General features: G+C 39.1%; 1 protein-coding gene and 1 pseudogene across 2 annotated transcripts in view; one reads left to right on the plus strand and one right to left on the minus strand.

Moving 5' to 3' along the window:
- Positions 1–26,813, plus strand: part of DLGAP5 (DLG associated protein 5) — a 40,021-nt gene that overhangs the window by 7,075 nt on the left and 6,133 nt on the right. Inside the window, exons 5-17 of one of the 2 annotated variants that reach the window (XM_070419318.1) lie at positions 1,019–1,103; positions 1,196–1,315; positions 2,531–2,601; positions 5,933–6,195; positions 6,903–7,030; positions 7,413–7,536; positions 10,187–10,272; positions 10,990–11,150; positions 14,880–14,978; positions 17,964–18,183; positions 20,406–20,598; positions 24,527–24,587; positions 25,596–25,842. In XM_070419318.1, the coding sequence (XP_070275419.1) occupies positions 1,019–1,103; positions 1,196–1,315; positions 2,531–2,601; positions 5,933–6,195; positions 6,903–7,030; positions 7,413–7,536; positions 10,187–10,272; positions 10,990–11,150; positions 14,880–14,978; positions 17,964–18,183; positions 20,406–20,598; positions 24,527–24,587; positions 25,596–25,842 (1,858 nt within the window). Of the gene's footprint in view, positions 1–1,018; positions 1,104–1,195; positions 1,316–2,530; positions 2,602–5,932; positions 6,196–6,902; positions 7,031–7,412; positions 7,537–10,186; positions 10,273–10,989; positions 11,151–14,879; positions 14,979–17,963; positions 18,184–20,405; positions 20,599–22,920; positions 23,360–24,526; positions 24,588–25,595; positions 25,843–26,813 lie in introns of those variants that run through there. The other variant, XM_070419324.1, reaches the window with a different exon arrangement.
- On the minus strand, positions 21,899–22,663 carry LOC139010885 (E3 ubiquitin-protein ligase RNF212B-like; annotated as a pseudogene).

Consider the following 26,813-nt stretch of genomic DNA (forward strand, 5'->3'; position numbering starts at 1 on the left):
TGCAGTCCATAACACCATAAAATGCAGATAGGAATATACAGCATATAGGGTGGGTGTTATAAATTATGGATTTTCAAAACACTGAGATGGATAAAGTTACTAGGAAGATTACTAATAGTAAAGTGGGGAAGGAGGAAGTTGCATGCCTCTTTGTCAGGTGAGGAAGCTAACTTTCATGTATCTAATACATTTTTGAGTTACTACCATGTTCTTCTAGGCTCTAGGTAGGATATAATAGGGAACAAAATAATTCTCTGTTTTTATCTGATATAGGCAATAAGAAAATAAGTACATATTATATCAGATGGAATAAAAAAAGAAGGGAGATGGTGGTTAGTGAATTAGGTAGGATTTTGACTGGGTCTTACTGAGATAGTGGCATTTTTAATAAAGTCTTTAAGGAAATAGAAGAGTGAACTATGGCAAAGAGTTTTCTATCAGGGAGAATGATTTTCTAGACAAAATTTACAAGTCCTGAAGTGAAGACATGCCTGATATGTTTAAGGACTTATGGTGATTATAGTCCTTTAAATAGCTTTGGTTGCATTTAGAATTTAGAAAATGCTGAATTATTAGCATTTTCTAAATTCTAGGAATCTAAAAAAAGGTAGTAAGAAAATTTATAGCCAAAACCGGTTTGGCTCAGTGGATAGAGCGTCGGCCTACGGACTGAAGGGTCCCAGGTTCGATTCCGGTCAAGGGCATGTGCCTTGGTTGCGGGCACATCCCCAGTAGGAGATGTGCAGGAGGCAGCTGATCGATGTTTCTCTCTCATCGATGTTTCTAACTCTCTATCTCTCTCCCTTCCTCTCTGTAAAAAATCAATAAAATATATTTAAAAAAAAAATTTATAATGGAAAACTTTTTTCTTTATCCCATTTTATTTGAGGTAGTGGATATTTTGCTGGGTTATTTACTATAATCAGATTTCGGGTGAGGGGATCAATTTACAGATTAAAAATGTGGAGGTTTGATTTATTATGCAATTAAATCACATAGCACCTAATCTTTTAAATAGGTTACTATTGGGAATGATGTTCAAGCAACTCGACCTGGTCAAAGACAAACTTCTGAAAAGAAAGTGTTGAATAAAGAGAAAAAAGGTAGGAATATTAGCAATTATAAGCTCTGATGTTGTCATAACAATAATTTAATAATTACAAAAAGAATTTGATTTGATTATTTTTCCCCACAGTTGACCAGCCTGAAATGCCCACATCAATAAGAATGACTCGATCAGCTACTCTAGCAGCAAAGCAGATGGCCAGAACAGTCTCATCTACTACAAGAAAGCCAGTGACAAGAGCTACTAATGGTAACAACTACTTCTTGATCAAATGACTAAACTAGAATGTTTTGGTCTTTGAGGTATTCATTACGTACTTTCTTGAATAGGAGAGGAGGAAATGAGAGATTCCTGTTCCCTGAAGATAGGTTCTATGCCCCAACATCCAGTTAACACTGGGATCTTGAACATGGGAATCCTCAGTTGGAATAAGTGCTTCAAAGTGAAGAATTAATAGCCCCAATAAATTACAGTCCATGCATTTGGAAAATGGAGTGGTGTAACATTTAAGAACAATGTTGTGAAAAAACGCTTAATAACATGGTTCATGGTATATTAAGTGGGGAAAGAAAAACAGGTCAGAAGGTGAACAGTATGAGCACAGTTCTAAAACATGTATGTGAATATGTGAACATAACAAACAACTGGAAAAATGTACCCTGAGGTGTCAACAGTGATTATTACTAATACAATATTGGGTGATTATTTTTTATTGTTGTTTTGTGCTTTTTAAAATTTTCCTAATTTTCTACCATATATATTTGATATTCAGAGGCAAAAGGTAAAGTACTTTAACACCTTTTTAAAAATATATATATATTTTTATTGATTTCAGAGAGGAAGGGAGAGGGAAAGAGAGATAGAAACATCAATGATGAGAAAGAACCATTGATTGGCTGCCTCCTGCACGCCCCCTACTGGGTATCAAACCCACAACGCTAGGCATGACCCCTGACCTGAATTGAACCTGGGACCCTTCAGTCTGCAGGCTGATGCTCTGTTAACTGAGCCAAACCAACTAGGGCTTGTTTTGTTTTTTAAAACAGATGGCCTATACTTGGCATGAAATTTAATTTGTTTTTATCTGATTTTATAATAAGGCTTTTAATCATAAAATTATTTAAGATGTACATTCCTATTGTTGCCTTTTTTTTGTTTGTTTCCTTTCCCAAATTACCTACTGTTTTTTAAAAATATATATTTTTATTGATTTCAGAGAGAAAGGGAGAGGGAGAGAGGGATAGAAACATTAATGATGAGAAAGAATCATCGATTGGCTGCCTCCTGCACGCCCCCTACAGGGGATCGAGGCCACAACCTGGCATGTACTCTGACTTGGAATCGAACTGTGACCTCCTGGTTTATAGGTCAACACTCAACCACTGAGCTACGCTGGCTGGGCCCTAGTGCTTTTAATGCAGCATTTTTTGTCTAGTCAAAATGGATGACTTATTTTTATTTTAGATAATGAAGCAGAAAGAAAAGCAACAAAGCAAGGAAGGCCTGCGAACAATGTAGAAACTAAACCTGACAAGGTAATCTATAAACATCTATTTATTTCTAGATGCTTTGGAAACCTTATTGCTGCTTTCATGAGGTTGAAATTAAACATAGAGAACTGCTCAAGAAGTTAATCTACATGAGTTTTAAAAACTTTTGAATCATAAAGAAGCATAAAAGGATTTATTGTTGTTTTCAGGTATCTTTCTCAGAGCTTTATAGGTAGAAAAAACATAATTTGGTTTACCGGTTATAGAAAAATAATAATAAATAATAAGAACACAGTTGACAGAAACCTTTTTATGAGAATTAGCTTTGATGGGGAAGGGTGCAATGCATTGACTTTGGATTTAATTAGGCCTGAATTTGAATATTGTCACCATTCCCCAATTAATTATATAACGTTGGACAAGATATGCATTTGTTTTCCTATGTCTAACATGTAATACCTACATAGACTAGTATGAAGAATTAAATAAACTAACATTTCTGGTAACATCTAGCATAGGGCCTAGTAGAGTTTTCAAAAAAAGCCACAGTTTTGAAGACCAATCCCTTGGTTTATAATCCATACTACAATTCCATAACCTTGAAGACAAAACAAAAAAATCTTATGTCAAAGTATAAAAATCTGACTAGATTCTACTGAAAATCAAACAGATCCTCCAGGAAGGCAATATAGGGTGAATCTTCACAGACAAGCAGCTATACCTCAGAGCTCCTCCCTTCAAATTGATTTTCTTCTTAAGGATTATCACTCGTTTTCTTTTGTTATTGTCTATTTTTTTTTAATGAAATGTATTGGGGTGACATTGGTTAATAAGATTATGTAGGTTTCAAGTGTATATTTCTATGATACATGATCTGTATATCACTCGTTTTTACTTTCATTCTCATGCTGGCCTCAGGGACAGTGTTACCCTTAAACTCGTGTCCAGATTGAAATACTCTGGTTTCAGTTCATAATTCATTAAGCATCAGACACATAGAAACCTCTAAAAATTATGTTTAAGTGGGTGAGTAAAAGTGGTCAAAGGCATAAACTTCCAGTTATAAAATAAGTAAGTCCTGGGGGATGTTGGACTGCCGGTTTTGGCCCGGTCCTTGCAGACCAGGCCGAGGGACCCCACCAATGCATGAATCTGTGCACCAGGCCTCTAGTATGAATATAAGATCTTCAGTTAATCTCTTCCCGCCTTCCCCTCCCCTCTGCCCCCCCCCCCCCCCCCCCCCCGCTTCCCTCTGAGATTCATCAGTCTGTTCCTTATTTCCATGCCTGTGCGTTGAGCGTCTGCCCCTTGGTGGTCAGTGCGTGTCATAGCTACCGGTCAAACTGTCACTTAGACTTTTATATATATAGATTATACTGCATTATATATTTGAAAATTACCAAGGCAATAGATCTTAAAAGTTCTCATCACAAGAAAAAAAAAATTGTAACTATGTGTGGTGATTATTTTGCAAAATACACAAATATAGAATCATTATGCTGTACACCTGAAACTAGTATAATATTAAATGTCAATTATATTTCCAGTAAAAAAATCAAGTAGCATTTAAATTGACTTGAAAAAGAAAATATGCTTCACATTTTATATGGTTAATCTTACTGTGTCACATTGAAAAAATATTTTTGTTCATGTGATAAAGGATTTGGTCCTTGACAATAGTAGTCATCCAATAAATTTTGGATTTATGATTCTCACACCGTTGTAATCTACACTAATAAAAGAGAAACATGGTAATTAGCATACGACCGCTACCCTTCCCATTGGCTAATCAGCAAATCCTTATGCAAATTAACTGTCAGCCAAGATGGCGGCCGGCAGCCATGCATTGAAGGGAGCAGGGAGGCTTGCTGCTTCAGTGACTGCAGACTCCAACATTCCCCGCCTGCCACTGCCAGCCTCTCAGCTGCAACTCTAAGCAACTATGTACTATGTTGCAAATAAGAAGCTAAACAAAACCCCAGAAATTCAGCCGGGCTTCAGCCAGCCACCGCAACATTGTATCGATGTTTTCAGCAGTGAGGCTTCAGAGCTAAAGCTGGCCCAGAATAAAAAAAGAAAAAAAGGAGCGGTTGGGAGCTTCAGTCAACCGCTTCCGGAAAACAGCCCTCAGCCCCTCACCCAGACTGGCCAGGCACCCCAGTGGGGAATCCCCACCCTGATCCAGGACACCCTTCAGGGCAAACCAGCCTGCCCCTACCCATGCACCAGGCCTCTATTTTATATAGTAAAAGGGTAATATGCCTCCCGGCACTGGGATCAGTGGAGCAGCGAGGCTCCCGGCACTGGGATCAGCGTGACGGGGCAGCGCCCAAACCCCCTGATCAGCCCTGCTCTGTGTCTGATAGGGGGGAGCTCCCCAATCCCCTGATCGCCCTGCAGCTCTGTGTGTGACAGGGGGGAGCTCCCCAACCCTCTGATCGGCCCTGCTCTGTGTGTGAAAGGGTGCGGCACCCCAACCCCCCTCGCCCCCCGGGCCCTGCTCTGTGTGTGACAGGGTAGAGCCATAACCTCTCCATCGGTCCGGCCCTAAGTGTGACAGTGGCGGTGCCCCAACCCCCTGATCGGCCCTGCTCTGTGGGTGATAGAGGGTGGCGCCCCAACCCCCCTCCAGGGGCCTTGCTCTGTGTGTGACAGGGTAGAGCCATAACCTCCCCATTGGCCCTGCCCTGAGTGTGACAGGGTGCAGAGCCCCAACCCCCGATCCGCCCTGCTCTGTGAGTGACAGGGGGCGGTGCCCCAGCTCCCCTATCGGCCCTACCCTGAGCATGACTGAGGGTGGCATCGCAACCTCCCGATCCCCTCTGCTCTGTGCATGACGGGGCAGCGCCCCAACTCCCAAATCGGCCCTGCTCTGAGCCTGACCAGGGGCTGCACCTAGGGATTGGGCCTGCCCTCTGCCACCGGGGAGTAGGCCTAAGCCAGCAGGTTGTTATCTCCCGAGGGGTCCCAGACTGCGAGAGGGCACAGGCTGGGCTGGGGGACACCCCCCCAAGTGCACAAAATTTTGTGCACCAGGCCTCTAGTTATCACTATAATTAAAGTAAAAAGATATATGTTTGTCAGGTGAGTAAATTTTTCCTCCTTAGTTTTCATACATTTCAATTTATTGTAATACCTAAAACTTATTATTTAGTTCTTTTAATAGGATTGGTTCTCTCTCTTTCTGGATCATAGCAGTGGTTTAGGGTAGCTGATTGGCTGATTCTTTGTATATATTTAGAGGTATTTATTTTTCTCTCTTAAATTATGTACATGGCACATATATCTCAACTTTCACATTTTTAGGCCTATAAAAATTGGCCAAATATATCCTCAGAAGAGAAATTCTCACTTTATTTTGTTTATTCACGTCTAGGTCATTTCTTTTCAAGTTGATAGTGAAGAAGATAATTTGGATTCGCAAACCAGTGCAACAAATGATGGAGTCTTATCAAAAATGGAAAACTTACCTAACACAAATACTGTAAAAATGAAAGGAAAGAATTCCTTCGCACCTAAAGATTTTATGTTTCAGCCCCTGGATGGTCTGAAGACCTATCAAGTCACACCTATGACTCCAAGAAGCGCCAATGCTTTTTTGACACCCAGCTTCACCTGGACCCCTTTAAAAACAGAAGTGTAAGAATGTAATATTAATAGCGGATTCCTTGCAAAGATGGATAACAAATGCCTTTCTTGGATTTGTCTTGTGCTTTTTAAAGTTGTTATTTAGTTAGTAATTGATGTAATTACAAATCATGAAAATTTGGTCTCTTAAAAAATTCTTCAGAAGGCTACAATAATGTTTGACAGTTTTGCTATTTCCTATGTGTTATCATTTTTATGATATAATTTGTAGTTTTTTGCATTTAATAAGTGACTTTATTATAATACTTACAAATAAATTTTTAGAAAGAAGAAGCTGCTATAATACTGTAGTTTAGACATTGTTTGGGTTTTTGTTTGTGTATTTTGCTGAGTATTGCTTTAGAAAAACTGTAGAGACAAAAATGCTTAACTTGTAAAGGGACGGGTGGGAGGAAATGAGTTGGAATCTTTAAAAGAAAGGACAAGGTTGTTTTGCAAAGACTGGCTGGCAGCAAATTTACTAGCAACTGCCCAGCAGCATCCAAGACTACTAAGTGCTTATGTTCTATTAAGAGACCCTCAGAATCTTTGGATCTCATTACATTTAGTAAAGATGAACATTCTCACTATGATCTTTAAAATTTTTCCCTTATAGAATAGACACATTTAAAAAAAAAAAAAGAAACTAATTTTGAAATCCTTTATTCAGATATATGGGGTCCATGTTTCATGAAGTATATTTTTGCTATTGTTTTTAGTGATAAGACTCCAGACGCAACAAAAGAAATCTTGGGACAAAAATGTAAAATTGCCTCTGCCAAGACAGTGCGTCAAGATTCAAATAAATTACAATACCCTCTGGATTCTCTAACAGTTTGGAATAAAGGTATGTGTGGTATTGCAATCAAATGTTTACTTTTCTGGATTTTTATTTACTACAGATTTGTTTTAGAGCCTTCCTCACCATATAGTTCAGGGATGTGATCTCAGGGTCAATAGAAGTTAGAGAGCATAGGAAAAGGTCTGGAGAGAGGGACAGTTCATAGAAGGAATACAGACTGAGAAGAGGGGACATAACTTTAAATTTGAAGAGATGAAAATATTGAAAGACACTTTAGAGATGTGTTGAATGAAATTGAAGCAGAAATAAAGTTTTGAAATTCAACAATGAAAAAAATTGAAGGATTAAAAAATTTTGTCTTGTGGGGGATGTCATTTTAGGAGTTGCTGCTTTGAAATTTATATGTAATATTTTCTCTAACCTGTAGAAAATGTCTTAAATACAAATGATACTACTAAAAATTCAAGTGGCCTTCTAATAAAAGAAGTTCCATCACTTGAAATAAATGAAGATCAGTTATCTCAGCCACAGCATGATGTGCCATATTTCAGGTTTGTCCATTTGTTCCTACTGTAAGAAATTTGTAATGTGTAGACATTTAAGACCAACATTAAATTGTTTTCACCTTAATATAATAGATGACTTGGGGGAAACTGATTTTGGGTCATTTTCAAAAAGTAGGAAAAGGTCTCCTTTCCCAATTCTATCTCCCAACCCCATAGTTAGAAGCTTCCATGGAGGCAAGTGTTATTTCTTCTGAATATTTCCAGAGATGGATAATGCATATGTAGACAAACAGAAACATGTTGTTGTTGTTGTTTTTCAAATTATAAGAGAAAGTTTCTTTAGAAAGTTACAGAGGTAGTAGAAGCGAGCCAGCTGGGCTGCGCAGGCTCAGGAAACAAGTTACAGAAACAAAAGAAGGGTCCTTGGAGCTTAGGAGAAGGAAAGGCAGAGGTAACGTGCCTATAGAGAAGAGGCGGGACAGAAAGACAAGGGTGTGCTCCCAAGAGGGAGAGAGTGCTATTTTCTTTTCTTTTCATTTCTTTTCCTTTTCCTTTTCCTTACCTTTTCCTTTCCCCTTCCTTCTCCCTCCCTCCCTCCCTCCCTCCCTCCCTCCCTCCCTCCCTTCCTTTCTTCCTTCCTTCCTTCCATATAAACAATAGCATAATGGAAGCATGTAACAGACTGTCCAATCTCAGAGGGAAGGCAGGGGTGGGTGGCTGGGTGGGAAGAGATCAATCAAAGAACTTGCATGCATATATGCATAACCCATGGACACAAACAATAGGGTGGTGAGGGCCTGGAGTAGGGGTGGGCTAGAAGGGGTCAATGAGGGAAAAAGGGGGCATATGTAATACTTTCAACAATAAAGAACTAAAAAAAAAACCACAATAGCATACTATTCTGTTTCCATTTTATTTTCTAAATAAAATAGGAGACATTCTATTTTAGTACCTGAAAAGCTTTCTCATGTTGTTTTGTATGTGTTTTGGTAATGGCCAAATAGTATCCAATTACATGGATGTACAACAATTTTCTTAATAGGTATATAGATGTACCACAGTTTACTTGCTGGTTATTTACATTTGGTTCACTCTATTACTATTACAATCAAGGCTTCAAAGAACAACCTTGTATGCTTTTCAGTTCTTTCATATAAAGATCTTTATTGATATTATCTCCAGCAAGGTATGGGAATTTCTGTTTTCTCCTACTCCCCACCCCCCAAGAAACCAAGTTAATGTTTACTTTATGAAAACTGGATAGTGGAGATAGTAGGAGGCTCTTTGGCCCACTAAATCATGAGATGGGATTGTTTCTCGAACTGTGAAGAGTGAAAATTAACAGAATTCATGTCACCTAAATCCCTTGGAAACAAATCAGAGTGCTGCAATTGGAAAAAGACCCCCAGCACATCACATAGGAAGTGGTTACATACTATTATTCTTGAGTGAATGTAGCAGGAAAATTCTAATACCTTTTCCAATGCAATATTAATAAATTTTTGAGCTTTGCCAATCAAATAGATAGGGATAATATCTTGCTGTAGTTTTAATATTCATTTTCTGTATGATGAATGAGTTATCTTTTTTATATGTTTGAGAGCCATTTTAATTGTTTTTATGACATAAAGTTTTAGAATTGGATTTTAGAGATTACCTAGTCCAGTGGTCGGCAAACTGCAGCTCGTGAGCCACATGCGGCTCTTTGGCCCCTTTGAGTGTGGCTCTTCCACAAAATACCGACTTCTGCGCATGGGCCACGAAGTTTCAATCACACTGTACAGGCACGCCCGCACATGATATTTTGTGGAAGAGCCACACTCAAGGGGCCAAAGAGCCGCATGTGGCTCGCGAGCCGCAGTTTGCCGACCACTGACCTAGTCCATTGTGTTGTTCAATTGAGATGATAAGCAATGCCTCCAGACATCGCCAACTAAATAATGTCAGATCTAAGCCAAGTCTCCTTTCTCATTCATTAAATTGTTCTTTTATGTCACATTCAATTTACCTTAGGCCAGGGTTTCTCAACCTTGGCATGTTGACATTTTAGACTGGACAATTCTCACTGGGTGTGTGTATGGGGAGGGCTCCTCTACACATGTTTTGTAGCTTCCCTGGCCAGTAGCACTCCTCTAGTTCAAGACCAAAAATAAAAAAGCCTCCTAAACACACACTCACACACACACCAAAAAATGCCTCTAGACATTGTCAGATGTCGGTGGTAAGGGGGATGAGGGTACAAAATTGACTCCAGTTGAGAACCACTGCCTTTGGACAGGCAAGGTTTAATGATCAGAATCTATAAGGCCCTATCACTGAAATTCCAGACTTAACAGTTTTTATCTTCAACTTACTCTTGGTAGTTGGATTGGTCTTAATTCCGTAGATGGTAACAGAGTACTAAGAACTATAGGGTGTCTGATTCTTTCTGTTCAGCTTCTGAAAAATAAGAATAGAAAAAACTAGAAAGATTAGTGTGAAAAGTGGGTTCTTGGCATTAATCATACACATAACTTTTAGATGTAGAAGGATGGCCATATATGTAGGATATGCACTTGTGCTGTTTGGGTTTTAACATATCACAGTTCATAAAATCACCTCTAGGAAATTAATATTTTATAAGTGTCATAATGCTAATGCTTAGATATTAGTGTGGGAAACATTTGTAAAACTGAAATGTATGTCATAATTTTAGAAATATTCTCCAGTCAGAAACTGAGAAATTAACTTCTCACTGCCTCGAATGGGACAGGAAGCTTGAATTGGACATCCCAGATGATGGTGAGGGAACATTTATGTATTTTTTACATTTTAGCTTTGTTCATCTTAATTTGGTTACATTGATCTGAAACTTTAAAAATATAGTGTTGTCCAACTTTATACTTTATTCAAAAAAGGAAGAATTTTTTTCATATCTCAATGTATGTTCATTAACATCTCTGTACTAAAATGATACATGATTTAAAAGGTGTAAATAGAATATTTTTAAAACATTATATTTTATTGATTTCAGAAAGGAAGGGAGAGGAAGAGAGAGATAGAAACATCAATAATGAGAGAGAATCATTGATTGGCTGCCTTTTGCACGCCCCACACTGGGGATTGAGCCCGCAACCCAGGCTGACATCCTGGTTCATAGGTTGATGTTCAACCACTGAGCTATGCCAGCTGGGCTAGAATATTAATTATCATTCCTGAGAATTAGACATTTGCCTTTTTTATTATCAGATTTTCTTCTTATGACTCAATGAGTGACATCCATATCTGGTATTGTTTAATTATATAAAAATATTTTCTGAATGAAAATTACCCAAATCAATATGGAATAGTATTTGTATGACAACACTTTGTAGAAGAAACTTTTGTTTTGCTTTAAGGTAAGAATTTGATTCTGCAAGCCCTAGGGTATTTGGGGTAAGGTATCTTATCAGTTGGTTGGTTTTGCAATAAAGGTCCTGTTTTGTCCTTTAACTTTTAAAAACCTCGTATTTCCTTTAGCTAAAGATCTTATTCGCACAACAGTTGGTCAAACAAGACTCCTTATGAAAGAAAGGTTCAAACAGTTTGAAGGCCTAGTGGATGATTGTGAATATAAACGAGGTGAAAAGGAGACTACCTGTACAGATCTGGATGGATTTTGGGACATGGTTAGTTTTCAGGTATGTGGTCAAGTGTTTTGAATACACTAACTTTGAGTCTGATCTTTTCTTTTTTTCTTTAAGTGAGGTAACAGTAGTGAAATGGAGGTAATAGAAGCTGCTTAGATAACTATAATAGTAAATGAGATCTTACATAGCACCTTTATAAACTGTAAAGCACTGTCTGTATTTTATGACTGATGTCCCCCTTCCCCATATTGTCAAAATAATTTCTATATGAGCTGGAAGTTGAGATTAGTCAACTGTTGAATAGTCTATAATGATTATACATGTGAGAAAATAAGTAACTAGTCTTTAGTATTTCAATTCATCTAGCCATTGTTGAGTTCCTACTGTGTGCCAGGCATTGTACTAGGAGTTGTTAATAAGGCACATTAGTGAGTCAGATACAACATGCAGTTCCAATCTAATGTAAAAAAATGCTGTGATAGAGGGAATTACTAGGAAGATCAGTAAAAGTGTGGAGGAGATGACACTTTCTAGCTTTTTGAACTTATTTTAGAAATAAGCATATAAAATACTCTTTCAATAACTAGTAGTTAACAATCATTACTCATCATAATGTATTACTTTATTACCAGTTTTAATATGTTTATCAGTTTTCATAATAATTAGTTTACTAGCATCCTTTAGTGATGACTATTTACATTTGTTTTTAAGTATCATTTCTGAAATTAAAGTTATTTAATGTGTCTGCATTGTTTATCCTTTTTATAATTTTTTTCAAATGTTATTTTTATTGTTGACACTATTACAGATATCTCCATTGTTCCCCCCTTAGCCAGTCCCCACCCAGCCCCCTAAAATTATTATCTTTTCTGATGCTCATTTCCAGCTTTGGCCAGTGGGGGGACCTCTTCAAGTTGGCTCCTGGGGCATTTATTTATTTATTTTTAAAGAGCTGTATTGAGGTACCATCTACATATTATAAAATTTTTTAAGGAGAGATTGTGAGTAGCTGTGTGTATAGATGCGTAGTAAAGGGACTCAAAACATGTTTACCAAACTGTTGACAATGACTATCACTTTGAAGGAGACTGGACATACCAGAAGAATGGGGATCATACATTCCCATCCTGCTGCTAGTACATTATTTAAATTTTTTAAAATGAGATTGTGTCAAGAGAATGAGAAGACAAGCCACAGATTGGGAGAAAATCTTTACAAAAGACACATTTGATAAAGGACTTGTTTCCAAAATATATAAAGACCTTTTAAAACTCGACAATAAGAAAACAAACAACCTGAGTTAAAAACAGGCAAAAGACCTGAACACTTTACCAAAGAAGGTATATACAGCAGGTCAGCATATCATTACAGAATTGCCAATTATAACTACAGTGAGATACCACTACATACCTACTAGAATTACAAAAATCTAACCACTACTTGCTGGTTTGGCTCAGTGGCTAGAGCGTCAGCCTGCAGCGGACTAAAAGGTCCCAGGTTCGATTCTGGTCAAGGGCACATGCCTGGGTTGCAGGCTCGATCCCCAATAGGGGGCATGCAGGAGGCAGCTGATCAGTAATTCTCTGTCATCATTGATGTTTCTATCTCTCCCTCCCTCTCTGAAATCAATAAAAATATATTAAAAAAAAAAAATCTAAACCACTGATAGCACCAAATGCTGGTGAGGATGGAGAGCAATAGGAGCTCTCATTCATTGCTGGTGGGAACACAGAATGGTACAGCCCCTTTGGAAGACAGCTTGGCAGTTTCTTACAAAACTAAATATACTCTTACCATAGGATTCAGCAATTATACTTCTTGCTATTTACCCAAAAGAGTTGAAAACATATGTCCACACAAAAACATGTACACAGATGTTTATAGCAGCTTTAGTTTTAATTGCCCAAACTGGGAAGCAACCAATATATATTCTTCAGTAGGAGAATAAACTGTTTAAAAAGAGACAGATATTTTGTTCACCTTGCATAACTTAGAATATATCTCTTACCATTTTAGTAATCAAAAATAATTTAGGGGAGTTATTCATATATGACATGCTTTATGTAGGTTGTGGAGGTTTATAAGACCAAAAATAATGAACAATTTTACCATAATAATTCTTCATTTAAATACTAAATTGAGAATGATTTCATGTAATTTTATATGTCACCAATCCAAGTCAGTCAATTTCTTTTGAAGTCTCAGTTCACTAGTTTGTTAGATATAATACTAGAGGCCCGGTGCACGAAATTTGTGCACGGGAGATGGTGTCCCTCAGCCCGGGCTGCACCCTCTCCAATCTGGGACCCCTCAGGGGATGTCCAGCTGCCTGCAGTCTGATATCCCTCTCACAATCCGGGACCACTGCCTCCTAACCATTCGTCTGCCTGCCCGGCTGATCACCATCTAACCGCTCCCCTGCCTGCCTGATGGCCCCCAACTGCCCTCCCCTGCCGGCCTGATGGCCCCCAACTGCCCTGCCCTGATGGCCCCCAACTGCCCTCCCCTACTGGCCTGATAGTCCCCACTGCCCTCCCCTGCCATCCTGATCGCCCCTAACCGCCTCTGCCTTGGCCCCCACCACGATGGCTTTGTCCGGAAGGAAGTTGGACATCCAGAATATGGCCGGTCACCTGGTCTAATTAGCATATTACCCTTTTATTAGTATAGACTAGAGGCCTGGTGCACAAAAATTTGTGCACAGGGGTGGGGGGGTACCCTCAGCCCGGCCTATGCCCTCTTGCAGTCTGGGACCCCTCGGAGGATGTCCACCTGCTGGCTTAGGCCCACTCCCTGGGGGATCGGGCCTAAGCTGGCAGTCAGACATCCCTCTGGCAGCCCGGCAGCCCTCGGAGGATGTCCACTTGCCAGCGGGGAGCAGGCCTAAGCTGCAGTCGGACATCCTTAGCACTGCTGAGGAGGCGGGAGAGGCTCCCACCACCACCGCTGTACTGGCAGCCATCAGCCTGGCTTGTGGCTGAGCAGAGCTCCCCCTGGTGGTCAATGTGTCATAGTGACCAGTCATTTCCAGTCAATCTGCTGTTAGGGTCAGTTTGCATATTAGCCTTTTATTATATAGGATAGAGGCCTGGTGCATGGGTGGGAGCCGGCTGGTTTGCCCTGAAGGGTGTCCCGGATCAGGGTGGGGGTCCCACTGGGGTGCCTGGCCAGCCTGGGTGAGGGGCTGATGGCTGTTTGCAGGCTGGCCACACCCCCTTTAGGGTGGGGGGATCCCCACTGGGGTGCCTGGCCAGTCTGAGTGAGGGGCTGAGGGCCGTTTTCAGGCTGGCCAAGCCCCCTGGCGACAGAAGCTCCCAGCCTCTCCTTTTTTTCTTTTTTCTTTTTTTTATTCTGGGATTTATTTATCTTCTACAATTGAAACTTTGTAGCCTTGAAAGGAGCTCAGAGCCGGCCAGGGCGGGTGGGAGGGAAACCTCCTGCTCGCTCCAGCTCTGTGGCCACGGCCTGCTGAAAGCAGGTATCTGGGGTTTATTTACCTTCTATAATTGAAACTTTGTTGCTTTGAGTGGAGCTCAGAGCCGCCGCGGCAAGTGGGAAGCTTGGCTTCCTCCATCATTGGGGCAACCAAGCCTCCTGCTCGCTCCAGCTCTGTGGCTGCTGGCCGCCATCTTGGTTGAGTTAATTTGCATAAAGTCGCTCTGATTGGCTGGTGGGCGTGGCTTATGATGTAGCGAAGGTACGGTCAATTTGCATGTTTGTCTTTTATTAATGTAGATGGTTAGCATTAAACTGATACGGTTGTGCTTTATTTATTAACAGATAGAAGATGTAAACCAGAAGTTCAATAATCTGACCAAACTTGAGGACTCTGGGTGGCAAAATAATAATAATAATAATATAAGCAAAAAGGTCTTTCGGGTAAGTTTGTGATTTTCTAATATAGACTCTTCTACTGTAGTGAATTTTTATTTTCAAGCTTTAAAAACATTTAGCTTCAGATTTTTCATCATTTTACAAAATGAGTTCCATATGTTACTTACAATATACTGATTGTCTTAGAAGAAAGAATAAGGAAATGATCAACATAAAATTCAAAATGGTTATCTCTGGAGGGAGAGACGGAGGGGCTGTGATTGAATTAGGGCCCCCTGAGAGCTTCTAAATTGCTAGGTAGTGAATATGTGCACATTTGTTTTACTCTTTAAACTATGCTTATATATTTTCTGTACTAGTAGTAGTAGTAGATAATTTATATTGTACCAAATATTGTTCCAAGTACCTTACATGTATTAACTCATTTAAGCTTCTCAACAATCCTATGAGATGGGTACTATTATCCCCATTTCACAGTTGAGGGATCTGAGGAAAGATTAAATCACTTGTCCAGGTTGTAGCTGGGTTTCTGGCCACATTTTCTCAGTCCAGAATCCTTGTTCTTAACCAGTAGGCTATGCTGCCTCTCTGTTATATATACCCTTTGTGTGATGTATTTCAAAATGGAAATAATTTTTTAAATAGAAAAGAGGAACAGTGGCTCTTTAGAACATTTACCTTCTTCCATTTACTTTCTTACAAAATTTCCTGTTACTTTTCTCTATAAAATTCTCTATGTTAACATGATAGATTCTGTTCTTAATCTATTTGTAATAATTTTTTTTCTAGTAACATTTTTTTAAAAATATATTTTATTGATTTTTTACAGAGAGGAAGGGAGAGAGATAGAGAGTTAGAAACATCGATGAGAGAGAAACATCGATCAGCTGCCTCCTGCACATCTCCTACTGGGGATGTGCCCGCAACCCAGGTACATGCCCTCGACCGGAATCAAACCTGGGACCTTTCAGTCCACAGGCCGACGCTCTATCCACTGAGCCAAACCGGTTCCGGCTAGTAATATTTTAACTCCGTTTTTGGTTCAGATGGAAACTTCTCAAACACCTGGAGCATTGCCAGTTTTTCTTTTAGATTTTAGAAAAATGCCTTTGTTTATAAAATCAGGTTTCTAGGTTGGTTTTTTATTATGCAATGTAATCTAAATAAAAACTCTGTTTTGAATCTGTTAAAGATGTTAAAGTATTGAGAGAACCTTATTATAAAATTATTGTAGTAATTAAGTCCCATGACAAATACCCTGAGGACAGTGATGAAATAGATTGAATGAATTTCATATCTGCTAAAGAGTGAAGGATGCTTGAATACTTTGAAGCTACTGTGGGTATTTCTTTTTGAGTCATGGAAACATTAATATCAGTGATGTAGATAATAGCTGTATGAGTATAGCATTATTTCAGAGCCTTGCAATTCTTCCCCTTATCACCAGATGTCTCTCTCCTTCTACTTTATTTTTTAGGCCACTGTTAAGATTATCAAATAAAATAAAATGAATCTTTTATCTGTACTTTGATACTATTCCCTCCTACTTTTTATTCATTGACTTCTTATTCCATCAGTTAGCTTTGTTTTCTCTCTTTCCCTTTTTCCCCATTAGATTTTAGACATGTTTAGGATCTTATATTTGTTTCCATTTTAAAAAGAAAAAAACCTAAAGTTGTGTTGTCCACAGCTCCCTCTAGTTATCTGTACCCCTTTTCCCATTTTTCTTGCAATGACAGACAAGCTTCCTGAAAAAGTTGTCCATACTATTTGGGTTTCCATTTATTTCTCCAACTCACTGCAATTCAGCTTGACCCCTCTTTATGCCTCTAGAACAGATATCACCAAGGTTATTGATCCAGTAGTTGCTGATGTTACCAGACACTTAATTATAAAATGTTCCTTCTGCAGTATTAAACAACAGTGTACTTGCTTTCTTAAAATTATATTCTACTGATTTTCTTCCTACCTCTTTAGTTATGTTTGCAAGTTTTTTCTTTTTCATTTATCTCTTCAAAGTTTGTCATATTCAGAATTCCTACCTCAACTCTCTTCTCTTCTTCCATATTCTTCCTATGAAATCCTACCCACCCTGTCATGATTCCCAAAATCAGACCATACTTAGTGCTAAGCTTTATGTATCCTGACTCACTATACCTTAAATCACTGTATCTCAAACTGAAATCACCTCCACACACACTGATGTTTCCCTGCCTCACAGAATGCTATTACGGTCCCACCAAGATAGAAACCTGATATATTCTTTGGTTCTTTCCTTTCTCCATTTCACTATCTCCACTCCACACCCATCAAATACACTAAGTCCTCTCATTTGGGCCTCTTACATATCTCTTCACATTTTTCCATTTCTTCCTCAATTTAACTACCATCATCTTTCCCAGTATCATTGTAGCAGTCTCCTTTCTCCCTTGCTTGTAACCTTCTAGTCTATTAGCCTATAGCCAGAGTGACCGTTTTAAAATACAAATGCAATCATCTTAATCTCATGATTAAAAATCATCAATAATCTTTGTTCCTTTGTTCTCTGTATAAATGTGGCTCCATAACATGTAAGGGATTTTATAATCTAGCTGTTGTGGATCTCTTGCCAACTCCTCTATGCTTTCTTTTGCTTCTGGTTTTGCAAACATACTATTTTCTCTATCTAGCCCTTCCCTCACATCATTTTTTAGCCTAACTGTGATTTCCGCCTAAGTGCTACTTCCTGTAAGCCTTTCTTGATGCCTCTGAGATTAAGTGTTATCCTTATGTTCTCCTCCAGCCCTCTGAATTTGTCTCTAACACGACATTTGTCCTTCTCAGTGTCCTTATTTAGCTCTTCCACCTTGAAGTTATGAACTCCTTGAGAGCAAGGACTTTGTCCTTTACCTTTTGACCCCCAGCATTTTTAGCACACACGAGGAACTTGATAAGTATATGATGAATGTGCGAAATATTTTATGTATGCTTTATTTTTCGTGTAAGGTAGTAATGAGTAGCTTTAATAAATTCCATCATTTCTTTTTGCAGAAAAAAGTCGTCTCCGGTATAGCAAGTAAACCAAAACAGGACGATGGTGGAAGAATTGCAGCTAGAAATCGCCTCGCTGCCATAAAAAATGCAATGAGAGAGAGAATTAAGCAGGAGGAACATGCTGAGGCAGCAGCCTCTGTAGTGCCAAAGGAAGTTGATAAAATTGTGTTTGATGCTGGCTTTTTCAGAGTTGAAAGTCCTGTTAAATCATTCTCCGGTTAGTTTTTCTGCTGAGACTACTTAAATATTTGGATTGGATGGGAGGTTGTATAGGAAGTGAAAGATAGTTTTCACATGAAGGGATATAAGCTCTCCGTGATTTCTGGAAAATAGACTACATACTCACTCACAAACACATGCAAATCACATTTGGATGGGTCCTTTAAGTGCGATATATCTTCTGAAATTGCTTTTATGTTTTCTAAGTGATTTCACATCTGTTATTATTGACCCCCACAATCCTGTTACAGGATCCCAAGAGGTAAGGAACATAATGGGAGCATGAGAAGTTAGGGCTTTTCTTAGTTGGAAGTTGGATTAGAACTTAAATGCAAATGAAACTTAGTTAACAAGCTATCACATTGCTCTAGCTGTGCTTTAAAATGAAACTTACGGGTGGTTTTGGTTTTATTTTCATTTGTATGAAAACTTTGATCTTTTGGGGACAAGTACGTATACTAATTTCCTAACTTTAAAAAATGCCAGTGAAACCAGTTTTTAGTATTTCAGGAAACAATTCTTATAATTTTCTAACTGGGTATATTTTTCAATAGCAATTTTTCATAGCCTATCTTTATTAGATTGGATTTATTTATCTTGATTGAATTTATTTATATTAGTTTCAGGTGTACAGCAGAGTGATTAGTAATTCTTCACAGAGTATTGGAGTCTTAACTTGTTTACACCCTCTCTAAACAAGTGTAGGGCTGTTGTTGTTTTTTCTTGAATTATTCCTCTGATTTACTCGCTCGTGTTCTCTCTGATCTTTTTCTTCAGAAATACATATTTTTTCTCCTGGTACAGAGATTACTTTTATGTTTCTTTCCTGTGCTTGTTTTCTCCTACTTTCTGGATTTCCTCAACTTCATGTGAGCTATGATGTTTTTAATTCCCAATAGTCCTTTCTCATTCTCTGGGTGTTTCATTTTATTACAGCCTGTACTTGTTTCATAACTGCACTATCTTATCTTTCTGCGGGCAGTGATGATAGCTTTTATGTTTCCTTCCCCTGTCGTCAGTGTTTGTTCCAAGATACTTTCATCTGTTGGGTTTTGGTTTCTCTCTCACATTAGAGCAGTGGTTCTCAACCTTGGCTGCACATTAAACTCACCTGGGAATCTTTTTTAAATCCTGATTTCTGGGCCTCATCCTCCGGAAATTCTGTCTTTTTGTTACTAATGTTGTGGCCTCACCCCATAACAAAGAGACAGAATTTCCAGAGGACAGGGCCCAGAAATCAGGATTTAAAAAAGATTCCCAGGTGATTTTAATGTGCAGCCAAGGTTGAGAACCACTGCATTAGAGGCTTTCCTCGGATGCCGGTGATTGTTCACAACCTGCTCATGGTTGCCGACAGGGTCTTTACTGTGGGTGGGTTAGCTATGCCCTCATGCTGAGAACCTGCATATCACTGTTTTTGTCTTTTCTCTTGGGCTAGATTCCCCAGAGAACATCCTTTTAGCCGCTTGCCTGGAGGGTATAATTCTGGCTGCCAGTCTTTTGGGAGCCATGTTGGGGAGGAAACCTGTGTCTCAACAGGTTATTTGTAAATACTCACTTTAATCCCCTTGTTTTCCATATAGGACCCAGCTCTTAGCCTCACCTGTTATTCCTAAGCCAGAGACCCTCTGTTTCCTTTTTGGGGAAAATAAGCCTCCAGTATTCTGATATTGGTGGTGGAAGGGGATGATGACAGTTGCCCAGCTGTGCAGAATGAGGAAAGAAACCTGGGCTCTAATTGTTCTTTGAAGTGACTTTGAACCAATCTTGTTTTAGCTCCATCTTTATCTCCACTTCCAGAGAAACTTGAGGCCACCAGCTCTTTTGAGGGGTTGATTCTCATCTTTCCTGACGAGTTGCTTAGGATTTCTTTTCTTGAGTCTACTAAGTAAGATTCACTCACCATCTACACCTCAGCTTTCAAAATTTTCTGGTTATTGTCTCTTTTTTAGATTCCTTGGTCTTTGTAGCATTCTGTCTTTTAAGTTGATCTCTTTCTGCTTACAGTAATGGGATGTCGAGATGAAGCAGAGTGTAATGTGTGTGTTCAATACTGTCTTTAACTGAAGGTCCTGGGCATTTGACTTTAACAAACATTATTTTACAGGAGAAAGAGAGTACTTGGTAGGGGAGTTGGAAGAATTTTCACTGCCTTCCTAGTTGTAATGAAAAGTGAATGAAAGAACTTTTGGTTCTGAGGTGATTTCTCTCATCTTCTAGGACTTTCTATCTCTTCTGAACGTCTTTCTCAAAGACTTAGGACACCTACGTCTGTCAGCAAAGCTGTGTCTGACAGCAGGGCTGCTCTGGGCCTTCTCAGCCAAACTGCCTCACCAGAGCATCCTGGTCCTCAGAGTACCCGAAGGGAACAGGCTGATGAGAAGACTTTGCTTTCAAATATTCCTGAAAACAGGTAGTTCTTTAATGTGTTATTAAGAGTTTAATAGATATTGATATGAAATACTATTTCAGATTGTTAACCTGGTAAAATACTAGTATGCAAGACATTTTTAACTTAATTTCACAATGTTCATGTACTTTGAAATAGGGGAAACAAATGAAAGTTACTGTTTTGTTTTTAATCCTCACCTGAGGATATTTTTTCCATTGATTTCTACAGAGAGTGGAAGGGGAGGGAAGAGGATGGGGAGAGAGAGAGAAAAAAAGAGAAACAGAGACACATCAACATGAGAAAGACACATGGATTGGTTGCCTCTTGAGCGAGCCTGTACAGGGGCTGGGGAACCTGCAACCAAGGTACATGCCCTTGACCGGAATCGAACCTGGGACCCTTGAGTCCGCAGGCCGACGCTCTATCCGCTGAGCTAGGGCAAAAAGTTTCAATTTTCATAGAAACATAGGTTTATTTTGATAGAGACATGCTGAATACAAAGGGCTGAAATAAATGAGTAATAGTTAACATAAAATAATAGAACATTTTAATAAAAATTAATATTTTTTTCTTGAACATTAACTTACCAGACATTGAATAACTGCACAAATTAATAAGTGTAACACAAATAAAACCTATTTTCCTTGTTCTCCAAAAGCGAAATATTTCCTGTTGCTCACACCAAACAAGTCAGTCCAAGATTAATGATGTGGCAATTGGCTGCTAAAATATTTGCTGCTAGTATTAGTGGAGAGAAATGGTTCACCTGCGCGTAAGGCGTGTAAGGGAAATGAATGCAACACAATTATAGTAATTAGTCATTAGCGAACATTGTAGTTTGTTATTAATAACTAGAGGCTCGGTGCACAAAATTTGTGCACGGGTAGGGTCTAAGCCTGGCCTGTGATCAGAGCCTGTTGGGGCATTCGGGCTGCCGGCCAGGGCCTTCCTTTATTCCGTGCCACCCCCTGGTGGTCAGCGCACATCATAGCGAGTGATCGAACTCTTGGTCGAACTCCCGAGGGGATAATTTACATATTAGGTTTTTATATATATAGGTTATGTATAACAGGATATTGTAAAAATTAAGTTACGAAATTTTTATTAAAACATTTCTTACATACCGTTATATTGGCTGAGCCGCAAAAATATTCATTGTGGGCTGCATGCGGCCCATGGGCTGCAAATTTGACATGGTTGGTGTACATGGTAAAGATTGATAGGAAGTACAGAATGAAAACAGCCAGGGGCACATTTTCTAAGGCCATCATGCCTAATGGGTATTGGGTGCTACTGTCTGTCCTTCAGCAGTATGTGTAGATCAGACCTTGAAGGTGATCTGTCTGGGAGTGGCCCATGCTTCTCTCCCTGTGGCTAATCCCACTTGCCTTTGTTGGTAGAGTCTGCAGGGCTGGTAGCTGGAAACCAGGAAGCCTCTCTAGTGGGCTTCTACTTTCCCTCTGACCTGAATTGTTGGGGGTGAGTACTTGTATGTGGCCTGAATCCCTGCTATTTAGGGATGGTCTGAAAGAAAAAATCCCCAGTTCAGAGGAGGCAAATGAAGTTCTGTAAGATAGGCCGTGAGTGGAAGCCGGTGAAGGGGCTTCAGTATGAGTCTCTGGGAGTGCTCCTTCCCTGAAGGCCTCTGGCTCTTTGTCCCACACTCCTACAGCCAGCCACTCTATAAGAGTTAGACGCCACTGAGGAGGATGGACTGACCACTTGGCTGCTATGCTGAGAACTGACTGTGTTGGGGAAGTAATGCCCACTGGTCGAGGTGTGGTTGGCCTGCTTCTTTGATACCAACTTGGTGATTCCTTCAGGATGGCCAGAAATTCTTTTAGTTCTCTATTCTCTTTCTTTAAGACTGACAGCTTTTTGTTCTGGCTGGTCACTCCTGCATGGCTGCACCTCCTGCATGGCTGCTTCTAACTTTGTAATTCTGTGCTTACAAAAGTCAATGAGGAGATCTGTTTGTGTTCTTCTGGAAATTCCACACCTGAGAGATGTGACTAAAATGCTACAAAGCTGTCTCCACGGAGTTTTTGAAGTATATCTTCTCCTGAGGTTTCAGATTATCAGAAAGAGACAGTCATGGTGCAGGTTTTAGAATTTTTAATTTTTGATATAAACCAAAATATATTTAGTTTTTGTGGGGACTAAAATATTTCAGATGTTCTAGAAATATGGATTATAAAATACCAGTTTATTGTCATTTCTTAAATGCAAGTCATATTACTTTGTATGTTCTGTGTTATCTTGTTCTAAGAAGATCCTTAATTGTATTTAAGTGATTAGTACAGGTACTCTCTAAAAATTTTTTTGCTTAATTCCCAAAAATAGTCCAGAAAGAAAGTATCTTGCAAATAAATGACTTCTTGCAACGAAGGCAAAGTGAAGTCGAAGATAGAAAAATTTAGTATATTAAAAAAACACAAAAAACCCTACAACTTGCATGAGGTTGAGACAGATACTTTAAATAAAATTGCAAGTTAAGAACTTCAGGATTCACCATAGCTAAGATCTGGAAACAGCCTAAGTGCCCATCAGCAGATGAATGGATTAGAAAACTGTGGTACATCTACACGATGGAATACTATGCTGCTGTAAAAAAAGAAGGAATTCTTACCATTTGCGACAGCATGGATGGAACTGGAGAGCATTACGCTAAGTGAAATAAGCCAGTCAGTGAAAGAAAAATACCACATGATCTCACTCATTTATGGATAATTAAGACCATTATAAACTGATGAGCAAAAATAGATACAGAGGCAGAGCAACATCGAACAGACTGTCAAACTACAGTGGGAAGGCTGGGGAGGGTTGGGGGGCAGGAGGGGTGGGGTAAGAGATCAACTGAAGGACTTGTATGCATGCATATAAGCATAACCAATGGACATAAGACACTGGGGTGTAGGGGAGACCAGGGGATTGTCAAGGGCGGGGGAAAAAAAGGAGACATATGTAATACTCTTTGTAATACTTTAAGCAATAAAACAAAAACAAAAAAAGAACTTCAGGATTATGTGCTGTGTATTCTATAACTAACAATAAATATAGCCAACTCCAGCTATACAATAATTGAGTTGTCTCTTCACCCCTTCTCCTTACTCCCTAGAAGTCAGCTTTCTCTTAACCCAGTGGTTCTCAACTTTCCTAATGCCGCGACCCGTTAATACAGTTCCTCATGTTGTGGTGACCCCCAACCATAAAATTATTTTCGTTGCTACTTCATAACTAATTTTGCTACTGTTATGAATCATAATGTAAATATCTGATATGCAGGATGTATTTTTTTTTTAATATATTTTATTGATTTTTTACAGAGAGGAAGGGAGAGAGATAGTTAGAAACATCGATGAGAGAGAAACATCGATCAGCCGCCTCCTGCACATCTCCTACTGGGGATGTGCCCGCAACCCAGGTACATGCCCTTGACCGGAATCGAACCTGGGACCCTTCAGTTCGCAGGCCGACGCTCTATCCACTGAGCCAAACTGGTTTCGGCAGGATGTATTTTCATTGTTACAAATTGAACATAATTAAAGCATAGTGATTAATCACATAAACAATATGTAATTATATATGTGTTTTCCGATGGTCTTAGGCGACCCCTGTGAAAGGGTCGTTCGACCCCCAAAGGGGTCGCAACCCAAAGGTTGAGAACCGCTGTCCTAACCTTTCTCTAGTATGTAGCTCTGGATTTGCATGAGGTTCAGAGAGTTGCTGGTGAAATACCAGCACGGAAACAAGCTCATGAGCTTTCTGGGGAAGAATGCATTTGCTTTGTAAGACCATCCTGTAGTAGCTATAGTCCTAAACTAATCTGTTTGCATCAGGCCTGATCTTGGACCAGGTGCCATCTTTGACCATAAAGGATAGTCTCAAACACAAAAGCTTGCAATATGTTTGATTATCTGAGTACAATGCTATTTTTTTCTTTTTTCAGGAACAGCATAGTAGAAGATGCTCAGTGTCCTAGATTACCAGATTTAATTGAAGTAAACCATGTAAGTCCTGCTCTAGTGTACCAAACAGCCCAGCATGTTACTTACTTACATGATTACACATAGTAACTCCATAAACAGCTCCCAGAATTTCTGTTAGAAATCTAAAGTCAGGCCCAGCTGTCATGGTTCAGGTTATGGGCTCGATCCCCAGTGGAGAGTGTAAAAGAGGCAGCTGATCAATGATTCTCTGTCATCATTGATGTTTCTATCCCTCTCCCTTCCTCTTTCTGAAATCAATAAAAACATATTTTAAAAATAAAATAAAATCAGTAATGTTAAATAATAGTTCTTGTTTCAAAGGCCTTTAGCTTCTTTGAGACCATAGTGCCATTTTGTATTTTCCAACTCACATCAAGATTATTTTTGTAAATTGTTTCCTTATAGCATAGCCACATTTGTTTGTTCATGTCTTTTTTTTTTTTTAATATATTTTATTGATTTTTTACAGAGAGGAAGGGAGAGGGATAGAGAGTTAGAAACATCGATGAGAGAGACACATCGATCAGCTGCCTCCTGCACACTCCCCACTGGGGATGTGCCTGCAACCAAGGTACATGCCCTTGACCGGAATCGAACCTGGGACCTTTCAGTCCGCAGGCCGACGCTCTATCCACTGAGCCAAACCGATTAGGGCGTTTTTTCATGTCTTTATCTGGTTGCTTTTGCAATAGAATGTAGTTGAATAGTTGTGGCAAAGACCCTATGGCTCAAAAAGCTTAAAAGCTTTTTGAGCCATAGGGTCAAATGTACTATTTGCCACTTGACAGAAAATGTTTGCCAATCTCTGAAGTGAATACAGATACTTGCTGTGTACTTTGCTTCAATCATACTGCTGCTATAATATTATCTGAACTCATTATTTAAGAAGAAAATAGTAGGATTTATAGTGTTCTTTAGCCTGTATTCAGAATGTCTTCCTTCTGTTTTTATTATTTTTAATAGCAAAATTACTTTTTATAATTGTTTCAATGTTTGATAATTAAATACAATAATCATTTTTATTTCCAGGATGTAAGTAAGATAAACTTCAAGATGGATTGTTTACCCAGTGAAAGAATGAGCTTGCCTCTACCTGCTGGTGAAGTGGCGTGTGATATTAATACTAACAAAACAGAAGAAATTTCAGATGTTGTGGAAGGAATGGAACTAAATTCTTCAATGACAACACAGGATGTTTTGATGAGTAGCCCTGAAAAAGATATACCATCACAACATAACATCTCACAGGAAGAAGAGACTAAGATTTTCCAGTCAGGTGAGGTCTTTTTAATATATTTAATGAAGCTTTGTTAAATAAATGAAATTGCACTAATGCATAGATTATTGTAAATACCTCTGGTACCAGTTTCTAAAAACAAAGGTTGAAAAATTGGACAAAGTCGATATTTTATGAGAATTAGTTTGTGTTGTAGTGTGCCATTCTCCACTCAAAGTGTTCTGAGGTAAACCTATTAAAAATCAACAGCAGATACTAGTCCACATTGGACATAAGTAGCATTTTTAAGTATATTTTAATTGATGTCAGAGAGGAAGGGGGAAGAAGAGAGAGAGAGAGAAACATCAATGATGAGAGAGAATCATTGATCAGCTGCCTCTTGCATGCCTTCCACTGGGGATCGAGCCTGCAACCTGGGCATGTGTCCTCACTGGGAATCGAACCATGACCTCCTGGTTCATAGGTAGATGCTCAACCATTGAGCCACACTGGCCAGGCTAGACCTAACTTTTTGGGATCCTTCATTATTTATGAAAACTCAGAATTAGAAAAATTCCCTGAAGTGTTTTTTAGTTCTTCTTTCAATGCACATACATCCTCAAGCCTTTCTTCAAAATGCCTTATTTTTCTTCCCTAATGCTTTTATTCCTACCTACTTTGTTGTGATTGTTCTGCAGTAGTAAATGGCTTTTCTTTTTTTGGTCCTGGGAGCATGTCTGTGTAGTATCTACTTTCTCCGCCGCCATTTTTAATCCTGGTTCTTGTATTTTTGTTATAATATATGACATTTTCACCTACTATTTACATCTGCTACTCTGTGGTGCTGTCCTGGCTGGAGCCTAAGGCAAAATCATCATTACTTTGGCCAGACATTGAATACACTCCAGCTATGTTCTTCTTCTAGCACCTTTTACGTACCTTTACTATTACAAGCATGAGCTTTGTTTATAGAAGACTCTTTAAAATACTAAAATTAAGGATAAGAACTTTATTTAAAAAGTCAAACATTT

This window comes from Myotis yumanensis, unplaced genomic scaffold (assembly GCF_028538775.1).
Source record: "Myotis yumanensis isolate MYYU_CA2020_CCGP unplaced genomic scaffold, mMyoYum1.0.hap1 SCAF_1, whole genome shotgun sequence".
Taxonomy (NCBI): Eukaryota; Metazoa; Chordata; class Mammalia; order Chiroptera; family Vespertilionidae; genus Myotis; species Myotis yumanensis.